Genomic DNA, 21,237 nt, shown 5'->3' on the forward strand with positions numbered 1-21,237 from the left:
GGCATGTGGGCTCTTGTTTATCACTGGCAGAAATACATAGCTAATGCTAGTGATTATGTTGAAAAACTGTGTTTTGTAGCTGAGAATGTGCTCTATTAAATAGCATTGTTGTGCTCTTTATACCTGTTGTAGTTTCCATGGAAATAAATAGGAGGTATTATTGTCAAAATGGCTTACGTAAAATAAGATGATACTGATGATGACAAATCACGTTGGTGTGAAGCAATAAAAGCTGTCATTTTCACGAGAGAATTTCATTCATGTTTCTCTTCTGCTAAAAATTCACAGCTCCTCCTTAGGAGATATTTCAAGCTGAAAATTAAGTGGGAAGAAATTGTGAGAGCTGGTTCTTGGTATTAACACTGCTAGCCTAATGGCTTGTCTTGCCATTTTAGGATATACATATTATCTGGGTAGCTGTTAGACATGGGAGAATTAAAAGGGAGGATGTGTTCTTCAAATATTGTAACTGTAAGAAGGGAATTTGATGAATTCTGACTTTTGGCACCAAACTGGAAGTACTTACTGTGTTATATATTGCTTTCAAATCTAGTTAAACTGTTCTGTAGAACATACATGCTATAGTGGGGGGGGGGGGGGTTTGAAAACGACAAAGCACATTAAAATAGTATGTGGGGAGACACATTATGAAGAGAAAGATCAGTACACAAGAATTCAGCAGAAATCAATCAGCCCGTTGCCAATTTGCAAAATGACTTCTTAAAAAGAGCAGTCTTGATGCAGGACCTTTCATAAGGTGCTGCTGTGAACAAAGTAAATTTACTGTTACATGCCTACACCAGGTTCCACAGTGTTTGTTGTCTTGGTAATTGAATATAACTTGAATATAACATTTGCAATGTATTTATTTCAAGAATCTGGGCATAAAGACTTTGGCTTTTACTAACACATTTGAAAGCACTAATTTACTTTCAGTATTAACAAGTTGCATTTGTAGAATTTCAGTATGTTTTCAAAAGTCAAGAACTGTTACGGTTGGTGCCTTCATTCTGCATCTTTCTGTACTGGTTTGTTCTGTGAGTGGAGTAGTGAACATAAACCTGGTATATAAGCAGTGCTCTTTCATCCCACAGCTCAAATGTAGCAGCAATGAGTGAGAGAGACTCTTTGAGAAAGCACTTCAGCAAAGAATGTTTCTGTGGCTTTTAGGGCTTCACTGGAGCATCGCCTGAGCACCCAAAGTAAATAAATAGTCCACATGCAATCGTAGAAATATATGTAATTTATTATGCTGACAGTAAGCAAAAACACTTATCCAAAGGAAGTGAAATGTTAAGATGTGAGGAATAAGTGGCATACTAGTGCTGTCTAAAGGTAGTTGTTTTATTTGATAGGAAGAAGTGTTTCTAATATGGAAATCATGGTTCAAAAAAAATGCAAGAGAAGAGCTGTTTCTTTTCCTCTATGCTTGATCATTCTTTCTCCTGCAGTAAAGCAGGAGTAAATGATATTAAAAAAATATTTGTGCTCCTGAGTAACTGAAACTGTGTATGGTAAGATGATGGAGTTAAATACAGTCTAGCTAGAAGCAAATTAGAGCAGAGGAAAATACCTCTGTCAGGAGAGCTGATTCTAAATCAGAATCAAGTTTATATATTAAAAGAAAAAGGTTAGAAACTCCAGGCTACTCTGTTACAGTAATCAGTACCTTTTTGGCAACTAGGACATTTTTCTATTCCAAGAGGTTTGCCAGAACCTAAAAAGATCCTTCTTCTGGTATTTGCAGAAAGATATAAAACTGATGAGTGCGAAGAGATCCAACATGCTAGAAAATATACAACAGGGGATTTCTGTGGGTCTAAATCTCAGTCCCATCAGGTTACAGCTGGCATCTATCAAACCTAGGCTAGATTATTAAAACTAAATTTGGATAATTCACTCATGTGGCAAGACAGTTATCGGAGCACTGAACTTAAATATTCCAAAGAATAATGCATTGCATGAAAAATGTGTGCTGTTAATCTGAATACTTCTTCCCTTGTCCCCCTCATTTTCTTTATCTTCTGCACCAGGGAAGTACTGTTGTTTGTTTTCTGTTATTTTTTTTGTAGCGTCATCAGCACTTAAATGGATGTCAGGGCTTGGCACCTCGTCAGTCGCTCACGAGCACAACAAAAAATACAGTACATAAACCGTTCTAGCATGCATTCCAAAGATAAACTTGGAATTCTGCAGAACAAAAGTGATAGTATTACCATGGTTTTTCCTGGCTTCTTCCCATGGAAAAGTGAGGGTTGGTTACAAAGTTAATTTCAGACGTGCTGTCAAAGCGGGCAAGAAGAGGAGACGAACAACAAGATTTTCTCTTTTACCACCCAGATTTACCAACCCTTGCCCATTTCATATCCATGTAAACTGTATTGTCTCGTGTCAAAACCATTTGAAGAAATGTTATGTATCAAACTAGATGAGACTGATTTCAGCTTCATTTAAGTTTGTGCTTTTAATGAGAATGCCTAACTAAGAGAGACAATCTGGTTAAAATTTGTATGGAATGGAATATTAGAAAGCTTTATTAAGGTCCCTGTGAACTGAAATCATTGTACTCTGTGTGTGCAGTTAGGTTCAGTATTGCTGGAGCGATAGTGTGAGGTTACAGATGGAGTGCTGGTATAAGCAGGTCCAAAGGTGGATGTAATAATTGACAAAGTAGTTGCATGTGAAATGAAATACTCAACTTCAGTATTTAAAATCAATACCTTTTGTGAGCTGAAACACAGATCCTTCATTTTTGTACAGCACTGTAAACCCATTTTCAATTCAAATGCTTTGGAATTTGGAATCAACGTTACTGTGAGTGCTAATCTGATCCTAAAAAGAAATGAGATTGTTCTAGAAAGAAAAGCTGACCACAACAAAAGATCATTGAGCCATGTTGCCATACATTAACTTGTGCTCATGCTACCCTCATCAGTGCAAATAAATCATCTTTTACCAAAGACTTCCATGCAAGCCATAAGCACTTGAACTAAGGTGGTTTTGAATTTAGATGTTGCACTTGATTGAATTTGGCTTGGCGTCTATAGTCAAGAATAGTGATTGCAATTTCAGATAAGTCATTTCTGGTCTGTAATATCTGAACTTTATTCAAAGCTGTTTATTCCATTAAGACTGTGTTCACATTTACTTTTTTTTTTTTTTTACACATTAGTATAGCTTTGGACCACTGCTTACAATGTTGATTTCATAGACTTGAACAGACGCAATTTCATTCCAACATTGTAACATCATACCCCAAAGACTCACAATGACATCACTTGGAAAACTTTGAAAGGATGCTTTGTACTACTTGAAGGAAATTAATCCTAAATATAAACATTTTCAAAATTACGCTACCCTAGTTCTCCCCTAGTTTACTGCAGTGTAAATTAGAAAGTGTTTTAATTAAGCTCATGAAGATAAACAAGCCTATTTCAGGACAGTTCATTAAAAAAAATATAATCTCCACTTTAAATTCAAACAAGATCTGATAAAATAATCTGCCTCTAGATATTTCCAAATGTAATTCTCTTGGTTGTTCATGCAGCTCCATTGATTTAAAAAACAGAGAATGGAGGTAGGAAGCACTTTCCACGTATCTGCATTGTGATTTGGCATCTGTGATTAGTTTCCTAATTTTATTTTGCCCTCAACTCTTCATATATAAAATAGGAAAATAAATCTTTAGACGTCTGTGTTTTTTTGTCTGTTGGATCTTATCTGAAAACATATAGACTGGAATTTCCAGCATAATTAAAAATCATAAAGCAGAAGGAATGCGAGGTACTCTGTAGGTAGCCAACCAGGAGATTGAACTACCAGTACCTTTGTTTTCTGAAGAGTCTCAGACAATCCTGGCAACTCATCCCAATAAAATCAGTCAGTGGTGACTGCAGGAATGTTATCTCAATATCATCAGCTCACAGATGATATTATCATAAGCCCTCTGTTTCAGTTATAAATGCTAATAATTGAAAGATTCTTTTTTTTTTCCTGTGACAATTTGCCCATAAAATCTATAGTTGTGACTCTTCCAGTGGTAGGACAGGGTAAGCAGCTGTATTGTGGAACAGAGTTCGTGGTGTGCTTGGGATCTCAGCTGTCTCTCCTCTAGATGTCATTATTTTCTGTTTTTTAATTCCGACTTATATAAAGCTAGAAAGCGTTTGCATTTAGACTGCCATGTAAGTTAAGGCCTATTGTGAGCTGGAAAGAAACTGAGCTGGAATTTTATGAGATACTAAAAGAGGTAAGGGTCAGCTTTCATGAATTGATATTAGAATGAAGTGTGAATGAAAATTATAGATTAGTGTTTCTTTGTTGAGGAGAAAGTGTGGAAAAATTACAAGTGATGCTTTTTTCAAGGACAATTGTTGCATGCGTAAAAATGCATCTAAGTTTGAACTTGAATTAAAAATAATTGTTAAAATGAGTATAGATTGCAGTTAATTAAATACTGTTAAATATGTCTGACCAGTAGCAACGTGACGAAGAAAAGAAGTCTTCCTATTATGACCTTTAATCTTAAATATCGGTCAGCGTATTTTCTTTTAACTTACCATGCTCTGCCTACAGGGTTGATGAATTTTAGAGGACATGTTTTCAAAAGAGAAAAAAGACACTTGACTGAAGAAAGCTGTAGAGACAGAACTTGAGAATTTTAAAGAAAAAGCCTATTTCCATTTTTAAGCGTTCTGTCCACTAGTTTTTCTTCTGTCCTTGTACATTTCTTTATATGAGTGGCACGCACTGGACAAAGCAGGAATGCTATCAGTTAGGAGTCTAGAGAATGCAAAGCTCCTTATGATAATTAGTCAATATAAGGTGCTTAACGTGTTTTGGTTCTGTCAGAGGAAGGAGGTGGTGGAAATGTTCCCATGAGAGAGTGTGTGAGTAGGAGGAGATGGGATCTCCTGCTATGCAACACTATGGGGGGAAGCGATCAGAGACCAACCTTCCTTTTCAGAATCCAGAACTTTTTGGAAGAGAGTCAGAACAGAGGATCTATTTCCATATATTGGATATTATTTATATCTCTCTAGAGATAGATTATGCCACTAAGATTTTTGGTCAGGTGAAGCAAGTTACTTTTACAGTGAGAGCTTAACTGCATGCCAGCTGTTCCGCAAGTCTGACATAGTCCTTACACTTCAATGTAAATGTTATGCAATTGTCCCTACTGCTCTGGTGGTAAAATGATATTGCATCTTATGAGGAATATTCTGGCCCAAGGGTGAGAGAAGGCTGGGCAAGAACAGATCACTCTTTTCTTCTCCTTGTCCTTTTAGAATGCTGGATTGCTAGAGGCACTCATAGAAAGAAGGCTTGCGCCCTTCTGCATTTCTGAACTTGTTCCTTTCATTGGAAACTTTCAATTTTCCCTCCTTCTAATGCAGAGAACAGCTTTTCCTAAAGTGGAAAGTGAAGGGAAAAATATCCTGTAGAGGAAAGACAGAGGCAGAATGGGGAGTTTAAATAATTGAAATGTGACCCATTCTTAAATGTGATAAATGTACCTTGGTTGTGTTTACTCATTCTTGTTGCCATTAAGAAAAGAATTTGAAAGGAACATCCTCAGTGTAGCTATATTTTAATGAGTCTTTTTCATAAAGTGGATTATAAAGGAATAGTTTCCCCCTAACAGACCATATTGTTTAGTGTATTTAATTATAGGACTAGAAAATTATATGTAACCTTTTGAATTAGTTCAAATAATGGCCGCATGAATTTCTTTACAACTCTATTTTAGGATTGCTAAGCAACCAAGGACAAATGGCTTTATTTCTGTGTGACATTGTATTGCTCTTAAAAGCTTTTCAAGTGAACATTAGTTCTTTGGCACAGGAATAAATGGGATGTAGGCATATTACAGCTTTTCCTGAATCGTTTCTGTTTGTTGACACATGATCTAGCCAGGCCAGTGGCTGGGGCTTCCTCAGTTTTAGACTTCTCACTTTGATTAAATTCCATTAAAACATCCTATTTGAAAAGCATTGTGTTTTGTTGTTTTGAGGAGGAAGATTATTTATTATAAGCAACAGTTGTGGTGAGACAGGGGCTTAGTTTATGCGGAAACTGTGTTTTTTAATTATTATTTTGATTGCTTTCTGAGCTTTATTGCTACTTTACAAGGAAGTGATATAATAACTGCCTATGTAAATATCAAAGGCAACATCATCTCCATAGAGTACAGACGGGATGGAATACAGAGATGCTCTAGAGGCAGTAGCAGATACTGTTGCAGATACAGTGCCTAATATTTTTAAGTTCTTTGCAAATAGCAGTTTGCTAACATAAAATATGTCAGTCTGTTTATTTTAATCCTTTAAGATGTATGGAAACTTTTAGTTTCCTGTGGTTTTCATCATACAAACAAATTGAACAGTCCTAACTATCCTTTGTAAGATCTTCACTCTTCCTGAACGTCCTTTTCTGTTCTTTTCTCTCCTGCTGTTAAATGATGATGGTGTTTGTCTGCCTCCTTGTGAATTTTTCTGTAACTGCAAACCTAATGTGTGGGTGTGCTGTGTGCTTGCTCTTTTTTAATAGGCCATGCTAAACAGCTGAACTGCATCGTGATGGCTGGAGGCATCTCATTTTTTATTTATTCTTCCGAAATACGTAAGAGTGATGCCTTTGAGAGACTCACTAATGGGCAGATGAACATAATCTTAGTCATCATCCTTTTCTTTGTGTGGTAGCTGATGCAACTGTACTTTTCTGTTGCTGACTAGGCTTTAAATGTTGTGGATGAGTAAGACTGTCTCATACAGTGACTTCACCTTGTGCGTGGCTTCTTGCTATGCCAGGCTACAAAAGTTTCTATTTAAAGAAACTACATTTACTGCATGGGATTCACAGCTATGCAAAGTAGCTCTTCCATTGAAAAAGGAAGAATGTAAGGCGATTGGGATTAGAGCTAAGTGTAGAAAAACAAACAAAAAACAAAAAACCAAAACCATTGTGTTCTCGTTTTATCCTGTAGTGGAGTCTGCAGGATATAATCAAAGCCAGGTATGTCATGTTAGCTACTGTAAAAACTACTGTATTTAAAAACAAAACAAAAACCAAACATTAAAAGCTGATTCTACTTAACTTTTCAGGTGACCAGATTAGACAAAGTAAATGGATGTGCAGTCAGAGAGAAATCCATCTGTTTGTGGGCTTAATTTCTCAAGGTCATGGAGAAGGACAGCTATACAAAGCTGAATAAGGGCAAGTCATACTTAATCCTTGATTCCTGCTCTCCATGACCACTTGCATGCAAGGTCTGTAGAAGCTCAGGAAGTCACCAAGAAGAGATGTTTAAAAGCACCAGTTGTTGGGATTTCATTTTAACATTGGGGTTTGTGGTTTGGATTTTTCTTCCAAAATGTTAGGACTTTAGGCTTAACACATTAAACTGAAATATGATCGGTCAACTTGAGGACATTGCCATACTTATCTCAACTGAAATTAATTTTGAATGTTACTTAGTAACCTTAAGCATAAATTTAAAGTTGAGGATCATGATTTTTGCCCCTAAGGAGACTGCCAGTGTTTTGATTTAAATAGGAGGTGAAAGATGGGCATATTATTTCTCAACACCATATGGTTTCAACTGGAGGAAAATCCAGACATGCAAATAGAGGGAATTAGGAGAGCAGAGTTATGGGAAGCTGCATGGACTGTCTCTAGATGCTGTTGGTTTAAAGCTCTCTCTAACAAATTGAGGTCTGTGTGAATTGCAGATCACACTCGTGTTGTTTGAGGTAAGGAAACAGATTTTACCTTCTGGCTTTGGGCAGGTTGTGTTCATGAACTTTGTCAGTATCTCTGTGTGACAGGAAAAATATAATTACAGATACTGAAAGCTTTATTTCAGTTCAAAATATGGTTAATTTATTTATTTATTTATTTATTTTTCTTTTAAACTGAAGTAACTCGGTGTAAGGAAGTGATAGAGAGACCTCAATAGACTCAAAAGGTGGGCCCAGGTCAATATAATGAGGTTCAACACAGCAAAGAGCAAGGTTTTGCACCTGGGCTGGACTATATATGCCCAGGAATATATACAGATTGGAAGGAGAGTAGCCCTGCATAGAAGGACCTGCGGGTCCTGGTAGATGAAAAACTTATCATGAGCCAGCAGGCTGCTCTTGCAGCTCGGAAATCAAATGGTATCCTGGGCTCCATCAGAAGAGGGGTGGCCAGCAGGGGCAGGGAGGTGATTGTCCCCCTCTACTCTGCTCTTGTGAGGCCCCATCTGGAGTACTGTGTCCAGGTCTGGAGCCCTCAGTACAAGAAAGACAGGGAGTTGTTGGAGGGGGTCCAGAGGAGAGCCACAAAGATGATCAGGGGGCTGGAGCACCTCCCTTGTGAAGACAGGCTGAGGGAGCTGGGCTTGTTCAGCCCGGAGAAGAGAAGGCTGCGGGGTGACCTCATTGCAGCCTTCAGTACCTAAAGGGAGCCTACAGACAGGAGGGGATGCCCTGTCCCTGGAGGTGTTCAGGGGAAGGTTGGATGGGGGCCTTTGGCAGTCTGGTCCAGTATTAAATGTGGAGGTTTGCAGCCCTGCCTGTGGCAGAGTGGTTGGAACTTGATGATCCTTGAGATCCCTTCCAATCCAAGCCACTCTGTGATTTTTATGAAATGTTTTTCTGCTGAATGAGTTTCCAGTCACTTACAGCACGCCCAATTTTCATGCTCTAAGTGAGGTAAACGACTTAAAACAAATGTTCCCTTCTGTCTGTTTCCTCCAAGCACGTGAAAACCACCTTGCAGTTGGGTGTTATTCAGTACTACTGTCACATTGCTTCTGAAAGCTTCCTCTTGGTTTGCTGTCTGTAGAGGTAAGAGTGGTCCTCTGACAGTTATACCTGCCTTGTCCACTGAGAAAAGCAGAGGTTTGGGGGGAAAAAAATAAAGCTTACTATCACTTTCATGACAATTATTAGAAAGATCATAACTATAGGAAAGTAATTGCTGGATCTACGATGCTGGTATCCTGAAGATAAGGGTGCCCAAGGAAGGAATCAAATCAAACATTCAGCTTCTGCATCAGTTTTGCGTACATTTGTAGCTGTTTGGAGCAATTGGAAATGTCAAACATTACAGGTAGAGTTAGGGTAATGTAAAGCTTGCTGCAGTGGAATGCATGTGATAATATTAATCAATGTGTAACACATTTGCATCACTTATCATACGCACTCCGTTTCCACGGACAGGCATGGGGAAGAATATTGCAGAAGGTTGCAGGAAATTAATTTTTTTACTTGACCTTTTTTTTATTTTGGAGGCTGTTATTCAGAAATTAGGAGAGACAGAATGAGTCTTGAATAGCTAAAAAACAGATGGTGCTAGAGGGTTTAAAAGAACATTTTCACGTACTTCTGCAGTGCTATAACAAGTGTGTTCACATGCAACCCACACGCAGTTGCGTGGTGAAATCCTAGATTCACTGATTCTTTTTTTTTCTTTTAATTCAAAGGTAAGAGTAAAGACAATTTCTTGTTTTTAATCATTCATTCATTGACTTATTTAAGCAGCTTCATGCTTACGCTTTTGAAATGTAAGGTTTTTGGGGCTTTTTTTCTGAAAGACTGTCTTCCATTCCCCCATTATTTGATCTTAGTACGTTTGGTTTTCCATATCTCAATCCAGCGGAAGCATTTTCCAGTTCACGCTTTTTTCACCTGACCTCATAAACTCTGCTTGATTTCTTTTTCCATACTTAACACTTGCACATCAACTCTTCTCCTGCATGTTCTACAAAACAATTGATGGGAGTCAATGCTTTAGCTAGAGATGATTAGGATTCTTTTCAGTGTCCCATATTTCAGTTAATAGGAAATAGATCTACTTTAAGGCTGGCCCCCAGGTCAAGAGATCTACTTGAAGCTGGCCCCTTATTTGGAGGGGAAAGAGAAACTATTTCTCTTGCCCTCAAAGTCAGTCAGCTGCAGTGCCTTGGATTTATACAATCTCTTCACCTTCACATGCCCTTCAAAGCATGACTACTGCATTTAATTCATTTTCCATGACATTATTCCTCCTTGTCCAAGAAATAAGTGTCTCCAATTGTCAGAAACTCACTTGTCTCTTAATGAATAAACAAGTGTGTTTACTTATTTCTGCATCTGAGTCATTTCTCACACACACAACTCTTGCCTACGCAGGATTCTTTTTCTGAACAGCAGCTAAGGTCTAGTGTTCATTAGATACTACGTGCGTATTATTTCCAAGTTCTGTGAGATTGTGTCAGACAGAAACTAAAAGTAAGACAAGGCATAATTTAATCAAGAGTGACAATCCCAAATGTCCAAATCCTCGCATTACTTGTGTCAGTGTGCATATGAAGATTGAGTTTCAGCTTGTTTCAACATTTAAGCCAATTCCTGGCTTTTTCAGGTGTATGAAAGCTGGCTAAACTCCTGTTCTGTTACAGCCTAGGGCTTTTTAAATAAGGTTGGCTTCCTATGTATGTGTTCAATCTGGAGCTGAAGAAGTGGAACAGGCAATTTTGTTCATTAGTTTCAATCCACATGCACTCGTGTTTTGTGCCATTGTACCAAACATATTGACTTAACCACTTAGCAAAACCAAACAGGGGGAGGGGGCTGCATTTCCACAACATAAAGGGGAAACATTCCAATTTCCTCACACGACTGTTTCTTTTCGCAGAAGTGGGGATGCAATTTCATGGATTCAAAATTTTTTTTTTTTTTTTTTTTTTGGTGGTATAATGGCATGAAAGACGTTACTGTGTCAAGAATGAACCTCTTCTAGAATCAATCTTAGGCCTAATGAAATCCTTCCATGCATTTCACCATGCAAGCGGATCTTTTTTCTTTCTTACCCCACCCTCCTCAAATCATCTTCCATGTATATCTTTGTGTGTGTGTGTGTGTGTGTATGTCAGGTCCTGATGCCAGCTATTATGTGCAGTTCTCTTGATCTTTCTCTGCAGTTTCTCCTGATTCTTCAAATAACTGCATGTTAGTGAAAAATCTCTATGTCAGATCCCATAATTTATGGTACAGTGCTGTAAGTCACTCTTTCAGCTTTTCCTATGAGTCATTAAACTGTCATTCAGTTATTGATATAATTGATCTGAGATTTCCCTCTCCATCTTATAATAGCCTGTCTCATGTTAGTACAATTTTCATTGTGCTCCTTGACTTACTTGTGCTTGCTTGCTTAATGGCTGTCAAAAATAACTTTTCTTCTTCCTGAAAGGGAAAGCTCTTAATTAATGCTGTCTACATAGTTTCAGTGGCTGTTTCTGAGTCACCTATCTGTTATCAGCTCAATAATCCCCACAGTCTGGGACTTCCTGTGTCTGGCCTTCCCATTCTGTCACTAGGCTGCTGTTTGTGCCACTGATAAATCCACGATTGCTGATCTTCGTTGTTACCCAGGTATGCTGTTAGACCTAGTTTTACAGAAGCATTGCTTTCAGCAATTGCTCTCACCAATTGTGAGAGTCTGCATGCTTTTTTAGCATGATCTTTGGCTGAAATATCAAATGAAAACACACGACGCTCAACACAAGCATGCCACTGTGGGACCATTGTAAACAGGTGTCATAACCATCGTTTGCTATTTCTTTCAGGTTGCATAAGGATTTAGTCACATAACATCCTATTAATTCCATCTTCACCCTAATCTCTGCCCTCAATTATTTTTCCTAGCTTCTTTCAGGCCTTAATAAACTCTCCAGTTTATTACAGATCAGCTTGTAAAGAAGCTACTGAACTTTTGCACATGTATATCCCCACTAGTAGAAAGCTCTAGGAACATACACTTTATTAAATCTTTCCAGTTAGCATTGGGTTTCTAACCAAATTATAATTGTTTGCTGTGCTGTCATTAAATGTAAATGATCTTTTAATTTCATACTGTGGTGGTGCTTGGCAGGAAGGATTTGACTCCTACATAAACAGTGAGAAAGGAGCAGCATTTAGCTCCTCCTGAGGGGGAGAGGCAGGGGATGAAAAGAAAAAGGAGTCCCAGGAGGCAAAGATGTTCTCATTTCAGGTCAGCTTTTCCTGTGCTTGTTTTTTTATTTTTTTTATTTTTTTTTTATTTTTTATTTTTTTATGGAAAGGAAGGTGGAAAGGTGGGGATTTTTGTTTTGTTTTGGTAGCGTAGGCAGTTGCCAAATGAACTGTTGATAACTGGGCAATATCATCAGTCTTCAGTCTAGAAAAAAGAGAAATCACCATAGAAGTGAAATAATGATTGTCAGTAAAATGAGACTGAGTTAGCTGAAAGCAATCTACTTTGGATTCTCAAAGAAGAGAAATCTCACCACTGTGATTTAGTGAAGTAAAAAACTTGACGTTACTATGCATCTTTTCATACAAAAATCTGTGAGATGAACAGGGGAATGACAGGGCTGCTTTGTAAGGAGTGAGTGCAATTAACAGAGGACATCACAGAATTTTTTTAATGCCTTATCCTTAATGCTTTTTCAGAAGAGAAAAAGGAAAAAAAAGTAACTTATTTTAGCAAAAAGAGTCAGGTTTAGGTTCCAGAAAAACATGGCTTGAATTACATCCTGAAGAACTGAATTCCTATTGCCTTCAGTAGGAACTGGATCAGTCACTTAATGAAAATGTTGAGTAACTGGTTTTATTCAGTTTTATTAGACTTTATTATGCTTCCCTTGAGACCTTTTGGTGCATATGGTAGTTAATCTGCTGGGAGGCCAGGAGTTTACTTACATATCGCACATGGATCATTTCAATATCAGTACTTAGTGCTGTGCAGACTGCAAGCATTATGCTCTAAGTATTGCTGGTGAGCATTCTGGCTGTGGCATCAGTTTTCAACACCTTTCCCTTTTCCACTTTCATTGTCATGTAGGGGTGGAACAATCTTAAGTCAACTTCATTTATCACAGAAAACTCCATGCGCAAGGGAGGAAACATAAACGAGGCAGTTAAATAATGTAATACTTGTAATTGCCCCCTTTAATACACAGTATTGAAAAGAATTGATTCAACTCTGGCTTCTAGCACTTCCTCGGTTGAATTGGCAAAGGCCTAAGCTGGAAGAATCATTTTGAGAACTAGGAATGTAAATCATTTTTCTTGAATGTAAATGGCCTTATTTTAAAGTCTAAGTCTTCTTTAAAAGTACAGCTCTGTCTGTGACTGATAATTGATTCTCATCTCACTCACTGCTGAAGAATAAATTGTTATTAATTAATAAACTGTTACGTTTATCTGAAGGAGTTTAGAATTAACTGTGGAAATGGTACCAAAATACATCACCATGCCCTAAATCCTTATTCTTTTTTACTATGTGATTACTTGGGCGCCGGATCAAGGATGCTGGCCTATATATGGTGAAAGGTGGATGTTCTTATATGCATAATCTATTGCACCACTAACATTCCTTCTTCCATCTTTAACACTCTAATATACTAACACTTGGCTAGGAGAACGTATGGAAATTACTACTCATCTTGGCTTTGAAGAAAGCTTCATTTAATAGACTGTGAACTCTAAAGAGGTAAAGATAAGCCTAAAATGACTGTCTGGCTTGTAGCTGGCATCCTGAATGGAAGTCCTGTCTTCAGAGAGAGAGGTCAGTAGCCCTCTCTGGTTAGTTTTGACTGATGGTACAGCCAAATTTTGGAAAACAGAAAGCAGATACTTTCATCTGCGTATTCAGTTTCGTACAACATGTTTAAGTTGCCTATTGAGTATTTACACATGCTTTTACTATTTGCTTAGACAAACTCCTCTGCTCAATCTTCAGATCTGAAACAGACTTTGTAAAAATAACTCAATGGATTACAGGAACCTTTTCTGATCTGCATCTACTGTAAGGCTTGGTCTATATTTACTGTAATGAAATTACAGTAGGAGCCTTAGAAGGCTCTACTGGTGTGAGCCTCTGTGGTTGCTTTTCCTGGAAAGTCTATCAGGATTCAGTATATCAACTGCCACTGGAAATCATTCCAGCTGGAACTACGCTGATGAAATTTTTGTATCACCTATTTAAGTCAATACTTTTTTGTTCCCTGCCCCCTTATGTCAGTCACTTGACACGGATAAGCGTGGTGGTGTTGCTGAAGTGCCTGGGAGCTTTATTAGGTTCTACATGAAAACTGAGCTCCTTGCTCAGTGAGAAATATCACCAGGCATAAAACAATAAAGGTTATTTTGCCCCAAAATGGAGATTTAGGGATTTTGAAGAATGCCTTTATTCTGGCCTTATTTTCCACCAGAAATATTTATTACAAAATCAGAAATGTTTGCAGTTGATTTGTTTAAAAAACATAGATGTGAACTAATGAAGTTTATAGATCATTTCTAAAATACTACTGTATTTATACTGTATTCATTTATAAAATACTACTATATACAACATAGTGTAAGAGATGGTTTCACTAAACAGAGTGAATACCCCTTAGAGTATCTGATAACATGAAAATCAGTTTATTTTATAACTCATACAGGGTGGTTTTTAAAGCCCAGCTCTAGCACAGCTAGAAATATTGTGACAAGCAATTACCATCAGCACTTGACATCTTTATTTCAAGTTGAGTTTTTTTAAAATCCTTTTTCCATCTAAGGGAGTTTCATTTCATGTGATTTAACATGTACAAATCCCTGAAAATGAAAAAGAAATGCAAACAAGCTATTTTCCATCTCACCATCATGTCTGTGGAGAGGGGAAGCACAAGCTGACTTACTGGGGCTTTAGAACAACAAAAACTCAGAGGAGGTCCCTAAATAAAACGATATCTAATTACTGGAGCAATAGATGTCACATCCTTTCAAACTTTTAAACGTAATAGAAATCATCTAAAATAGCTTTTTGTCATCGCATAGTAAGAGGGGACTGGATAAGAGGTGACATAATGAGGGAAGCCACAAAACAAAAAAAAGGGGGGGAGGGGGGATGTATTCTCCATGTTTTTCAGGTAGGGACATACTACTTTATGCAATCTGATCATAGGGTAATTCAGGTTGTAAGAGACTGATAAATTTATCTGCCATAATGCACGTTGAAATGCTCTAAGGTTACTCTGGTGCAGATGACTAATTAATACCCGGAATTGGCTCCACAATTTGCACTTTTCCAGATTTGCAGAGTTGAGGTCTCAGATTCCTTAGACGTGCGCTCAGGCACACAAGTGAGTTCTTAAGCATCTAAAATCAACCTTATGTTCTGTCAGCCTCACCCTTTTCTCTGAGAAGACATTCATACACACTAAGTCCAATGACAAAAGGATAATGAAAGCCAATGATAATAACAGCTGCAGGGAGCTCTTTTCCTTCCACATTCTCTTGGGAATTGCTCCCATGACCCCTTTTGTCCACACCAGTGAACTCTCGGTAGGCAGTAGCAGCAACATCTGATACAAAATGGATGTTGCAGTGGTTGGAAACTTTTAAAAATAGAAATGTATCTAAATCTCACCTAACTAGCTTTCAAATCTGATGGCATTGCATGATTTTGCTCTGAATTTTATGATGAGCTCTAGAGATTAGGTTTCATAATCTCTGCCAACGATGTACTTTTAATGTCTGTAATTATGTGTCTTGCAACAATTTATTAGGAGACTGTTACACGTTCTTGATGGCATTTTCATGTTGCTGAATCCTTGGGGAATTAGGCAAACACACCGAGCAACCTGCAGATTTCTGAAAATTTATTTCCTCTTTCAAATATATTTAGAAGCATTGGTATAAGAGATCTAAGAAAGTCACTTTTGGCTAGAGAGGAGAGATCACTCTATCAGTGGTACAGTCAAATAGCAGCAAAATGCTTCCCTAATAGCATCAGCAGCATTTGCAGCAAAAAATGTTGGAATCTGAGTGTGTGTAAAGGTGTGCAGTGTGACTCTGTGGCTTACCACTGGGCTCAAAGCCTGCCAGGTGGTGGTGGTGGTATGTTCTAGCTTGCTGGGTTCACAAAGCTAAACCTTACCAACACTGGGATCTTCTTATTTCTGGCCTGCAATGCCTCTGAAGTAATTGTGAATATATATTTAGAAGCTTGTTTAATTTGTAGTTCTGAATTACTCTGAAAAAAAGCCCCCCCTAATTGCTAGGATACAAGAAATGAGAGTTGCAGCTACAGATGACAGTGCATCACAGCGGCTCGTATTCAGTAAAACATAATTGAAATGCATCCAATTCTTACTTTTCCCAATCTCATTAACCTCTGACCTCAGCAGTGCAATTTTCTCTTTGTGCAGCCACAGGTGTGATGAGTTGCATTATTTTGCTGAACGCCTTTGGATTTTACAATCCATAAACTCACAGTATGTAGCCTACATCATTTCTGAAGCTGGCCTAAAGTCACACTGACTGACTCCAGACCATGATTTGCTTTAGGTTGCTGAGTTTGGCTTGCAGAGCCCAGTCCTGGTTCCATTAAACAGTAGGGTTCTTTCCATTGGCTCTTACAGGACTTGGCTGGGGTTTATCACATGCAATTCCTCTGATACCCTCTTCTCTCTGAAATATTCTTAAAGAAAATTGTAATATGATTTGAAGAATAACAACATCAGGCCAGACTTTCAGTTCCTGTAAAGCAGAATGGATTTTTTTTTTTCATTTCAGTAAAACTATGCTAATTTACACGAGCTTAATATCTTTACATACAACCTAATATCTCTTTAATAAGCCACAAAGCTCTCTAAACTCATTTATATGATAACCAAAACAGTTTAAACAATATTTCACATTGGAGCAAAGTTCTATGTAATGAAACAGCTTTTTTTTTTTAACCTGACTTCTGTAGAATATTGTGGATATAATCTTTGATTTAGTCTTAATGCATAGCAGAACAATCCATATTTTCTTCCTCTGTGATGCTATTATGTGATAATGTTTAATGTTTTCTTAGATGTTTGCCCCTCACAAGATTCCAGTGTTTCAGCTGAAACACAGATTGTATAGAGAACAGCTTCAGTGGCAGCCCTGCCTCACACACAGCACAGATAATGAAGGTTCTCAGCAATCTCAAACACGTTGTTAGATTTGATTTAACAGGAAGGATTTTTGCTGTTATAATTTACTGTGGAGCAGTGGGAAAATTCATGAGTGTCATGAATTTGACATCGATAACCAATGAATAAAATGCATTATTATGCTATGCAGTCTTTTCTTTCTCAGAGCTCTCATGTAATGGAAAAACTGGATGATGTGGATTATAAAATCACAGACAAAAATTTCACCTTCAGCTGAAATGTGTTAGAGTGGAAAGTGGTTTTATGTATCCATATACATGACTTATATGTAAGAGAATTCATTTATGTCTCTGTGAATCTGGAACAACTTCAAAGTTCTTCTGAATTTGTGTTGGTGTAACTGAAACCAAAATATGGCTGTAGGACTAAAATGGTGAACTTGTGGCATAGCACAGCAGAAATAAAAACTGTTTAGGATGCAGAAAAATCCAGTCTCTATAGCAGGCAAGCATTCAAGGAATTCCAATCCAATAGGAGTAAGATAGAAGATGTACCTTTAAGTGAGATTCAGGAAAGAACATGCCAGCAGCAGGTTTTATTTGTCTGTGCAGCAATCCTTAAGGGAAATTGAACCAAATATACTTTTCACTAACTTTCTATTCCTAACTCTTAATCAAAAGTCCAGATTGTACCTTCTTTTGGAAAGTGAACCCTCTCATAACATGGGGGAACTGAAATCCAGCAGCACCTCATTTAATCCCACTGCAGTATCAGATGTAGTGGACTGAAGTTGTTTTGAAAATGCTTTTACTCCAAAAATTTTGGAGGGGGGTGGAGGGGAGGTTATTTCTCCAGATATAGTTTATAAGCATTCAAATAGGAGAGAGGTGCTAAATAAAATTCTGTAAACCGTTGTCTCAAGGCTTTGTCAGCATTTGAACAGCACTTTTCAATTTAACGTAAAAAACATTTGCTTCCTTTATGACTAAAGACATGACTCAAATCCCGTACTGCTGTAGGCTGATCATACGGTTTTAAATTCAAAATGAGGGCTTGAAGTTAATGTTTTATTCATGTCAAAAGCGTATTTTTGGGCTGAGGTAGGGCATTGATACGTTTTGGTTTGAAGAGTTACCTTTTTGCCTTCTATCATGTATTTTTGTTTAATGAGAGATTAGTTTTATTTTTTTGCTTTGTCATTTTATGCTGTGCCTACCAATCTAGATTGTTGCAAAAGGTTAATGGGTGGCATAAATCTCAGAACTGTAAATAGAATCAGCCCTCTAGTGAGCTGTGGGCATGCAGAACAACGCACACATCCATCACAGCCATAAGTCCAAATGCCATTGCCAGAAATGCGTTAAAGGCATTTGTCCAAGGGTGGTGTTTTCACAAGGTAGATCTTTAATTTCTTGTGCTGTGGCTGAATGATTCTTTGCATCTATCCTGAATACATAAGCCAGCTTCTAGACCTACAAAATAGTATCTTCACCAACACATCTGAGGAACACCCCTGTTCCATACCTGCTTCGTTTATGCTAAACACATGAACACCAGGATCACAGTGTCGTATGACTTGAAAAACATGTAGACATGTTTACATCAAACAGGAAAATATTTAAAGATACTATTTCACTTTCTTACCATTTCTTCTTACTCATAGTTCTGAAATTTAGATGGCAAACGTTCTACTATTTCTTTTTCTGTCCTTTTATTGTAAAGCAGACTACTAACGTTAAGTCTATGGATATAGAGAAAGTGCAGTTTTTTCCAGTAGAAAAAAATTCCACTGACTGGCTCGCCTTGAAGACTTCTGTTTTCCTCTCTTATGTCATTTCAGATGCTGCACAACAAGCATGTGATGGTCCGTGTTGGAGGAGGATGGGAGACTTTTGCAGGTTACTTACTGAAGCACGACCCATGCCGAATGCTGCAGATCTCACGAGCAGATGGGAAAACCTCTCCAATCCAGAGCAAGTCTCCAACTCTCAGGGACATGAATCCAGACAACTATCTGGTTGTTTCTGCCCATTACAAAACCAAGAAGGAGATTAAGTGAAATAAGCTTCCCATGCGATTGGGACTCTATATACGTAGGTCCAAATTATTTTCACAAGTGTAGTAAATTTAGTTCATGCTTTAAAAGGACTTCAGAAAACTTAAGACAGACTGGAAATGGCAGCCCATTTTGAAGATCTCTGAATTGTAGAACTATTTATTTCTAGTACTGTATCTTTTATAGCAAAATACCCCTGCTAGGTTAATTACTACAGTCCTATAAGAAATAGACATATATTTTTAGCCAAATTATTATTCTTTAATACATGAATGTATACACAGAGTTACATAAAGGTGTGGATCCTGTTAATGGAAGAAATTACATAATACAAGATATTTGTATGAAAATGTTATGACATTGAATCCTTGACTGTTAGGCTAGTTGAAAAATATATCTATGCAGGTGGAAAGAAGTATTGGTGAGAATTATTTGGTAATGCCTCTTGAAATGGGAATTGACTGGTTTTTATGGGTTGGAAGATTTTTTTTTAACCAACAGAGTATAGACTCGTTGCATGCCAAACAACTTCCCAAAGTGATTACTTAAGAAAAAAAGCCCAAGAAGAAAGACCCACTAGCCTTGTACTCTTTAAAGCTAAAGACAATGCTTAGTGCTAGATGTGCATGTAGATCCTTCCTGTTCCTGACGAAGCTGCCCCATATAGAAAGAGGAGGAAGCCAAGAGGTTGCCCCTTCCTCTCCCAGACAATAGTGTTGGCTAGTACGAGCAGGATGCACAGCCAAGGGAGGGGGGTTCAAAAGATGAATCTGAGCTTTTCCTTCCCCTTATTTGTAATTCTGCTGGCCATGCCAAATATAAAATATTCATTACCCTGTCAGTTGAGTGATTCACATTCTTGTAAATCATTCACACACCTCTAAAATAGCTAAAGGCGTATTGGGGCTTAGTTCATAATTTTGGCTTCTCTTCTTTGTTTATATTTGGTAATTTATGTGCCTTATAACTTCCTACAAAAAATCATTTTATAGGATTATTTCACTGACTTATAAATTTGAGCAGAACTTATTTCATTACAAATGAAATAAACATTTTAAAAATACACATTTTTGGTATTTGTAATCTGTACTCCTGTGCTTTGCTGCTACTGACTGGATGCCTACAGCGTAGAACTTCTCACTGACCTTGTAAGAAATGGAACAGAGAGTGTTGCAAGATAGCACAGAAAATACCTGGATTTTATTGAAAAATAAATATTTTTTCTTTGCAGGAAAGAAAAGGATCAAGTTGTTCTGGAAGTTTTAAAGTGTCAGTTGCTATTCCTCTGTGTTTTTCTTTATAAGTTGAACTGGAAGGCATACAAATGCATACAATGTATACATATAAGGATGTGCTGCTGTGTTCTTTAAAGGCAAAATTTCTACTGACTAGAGCAAGATAGGATCAAGACTTTCCTCTTTCATGCTGGATGCCTTACTGAAATCAGCATGTTTTACCATGCTTGGCAGAACCACCCACCTTACTGCCTACAAATATCTGCTCAACACGAACAGCACACAACTGTTCAGCACACTAAGCAGCAGTATGGAACTCCAAGCAGGTCTTTAGAAAGAACCTTTGTAGCCTTCATTTTAAGCAACTTTCTAGGAGAAGTAAATATAAACTCAGCCAGACCTTTGAAAGGCCATAGGAAGAGCACATTTTCATAGAAGCAAGGTACTTAGGCCTCCTAGGCTAAATAGGAGTGGAAAACGTAAGCCTTATGGGAATGGGAAAGCAAAATTAGTTAAAAAAAGAAAGCACAGAAGCACAGCTGAGGAAAAAAAAATGTTCTTAATATATGCAGAGAGATTTGTTTGCAAATTAAGAGAGAAGAAAAACTTGAGAAGGTTTTTGGTTGTCTATTTTTGGAATGATGGTTACTCCTTCAAGTATAAATTGTTGTGTTTCCATCATCCAAGATTAAGTTTACATAACTGTGTTTTCTTTGAAATGTTTGAAGATATTTACATGTTGCTAGATTAAGAGCAGATGCTTGTAGTTACACACAAACAAAGTGTATTTAGATTTATTTCAATGTTAAGCTTCAACAAATAATCCTGGTAAATCCGAACCAAGATTTTAAATAATAATTAAAAAGAAGAACTGATGTATCTCATTGGACTTCAGCTATCAAAATAATCTTTTGTAATCTCAACCTTCTCAAAAGCACATAAGAACAGTTCCTAACACCTGGACTTAATCAGTAACAGAATGGGAGATCTTGGAGATCTTACAGGACTTTTTACAGCATTGCCCATTA

At 37.5% G+C, this 21,237-nt stretch overlaps 1 protein-coding gene across 6 annotated transcripts in view; it reads left to right on the forward strand.

Annotated features, from left to right (window-relative positions):
- The window catches only part of GAS2 (growth arrest specific 2), a 98,643-nt gene extending 78,604 nt beyond the window's left edge, over nt 1-20,039 (forward strand). For all 6 annotated transcript variants that reach the window (XM_052694379.1, XM_052694382.1, XM_052694381.1 and 3 more), the window contains one exon: nt 18,759-20,039. In XM_052694379.1, the coding sequence (XP_052550339.1) occupies nt 18,759-18,977 (219 nt within the window). In that variant the 3' untranslated portion in view covers nt 18,978-20,039. The remainder of the gene's footprint in view (nt 1-18,758) is intronic.
- Nucleotides 20,040-21,237: the final 1,198 nt, after the last annotated feature.

The sequence above is a fragment of the Tympanuchus pallidicinctus genome, unplaced genomic scaffold (assembly GCF_026119805.1).
Source record: "Tympanuchus pallidicinctus isolate F22 unplaced genomic scaffold, pur_lepc_1.0 scaffold3, whole genome shotgun sequence".
Classification (NCBI taxonomy): Eukaryota; Metazoa; Chordata; class Aves; order Galliformes; family Phasianidae; genus Tympanuchus; species Tympanuchus pallidicinctus.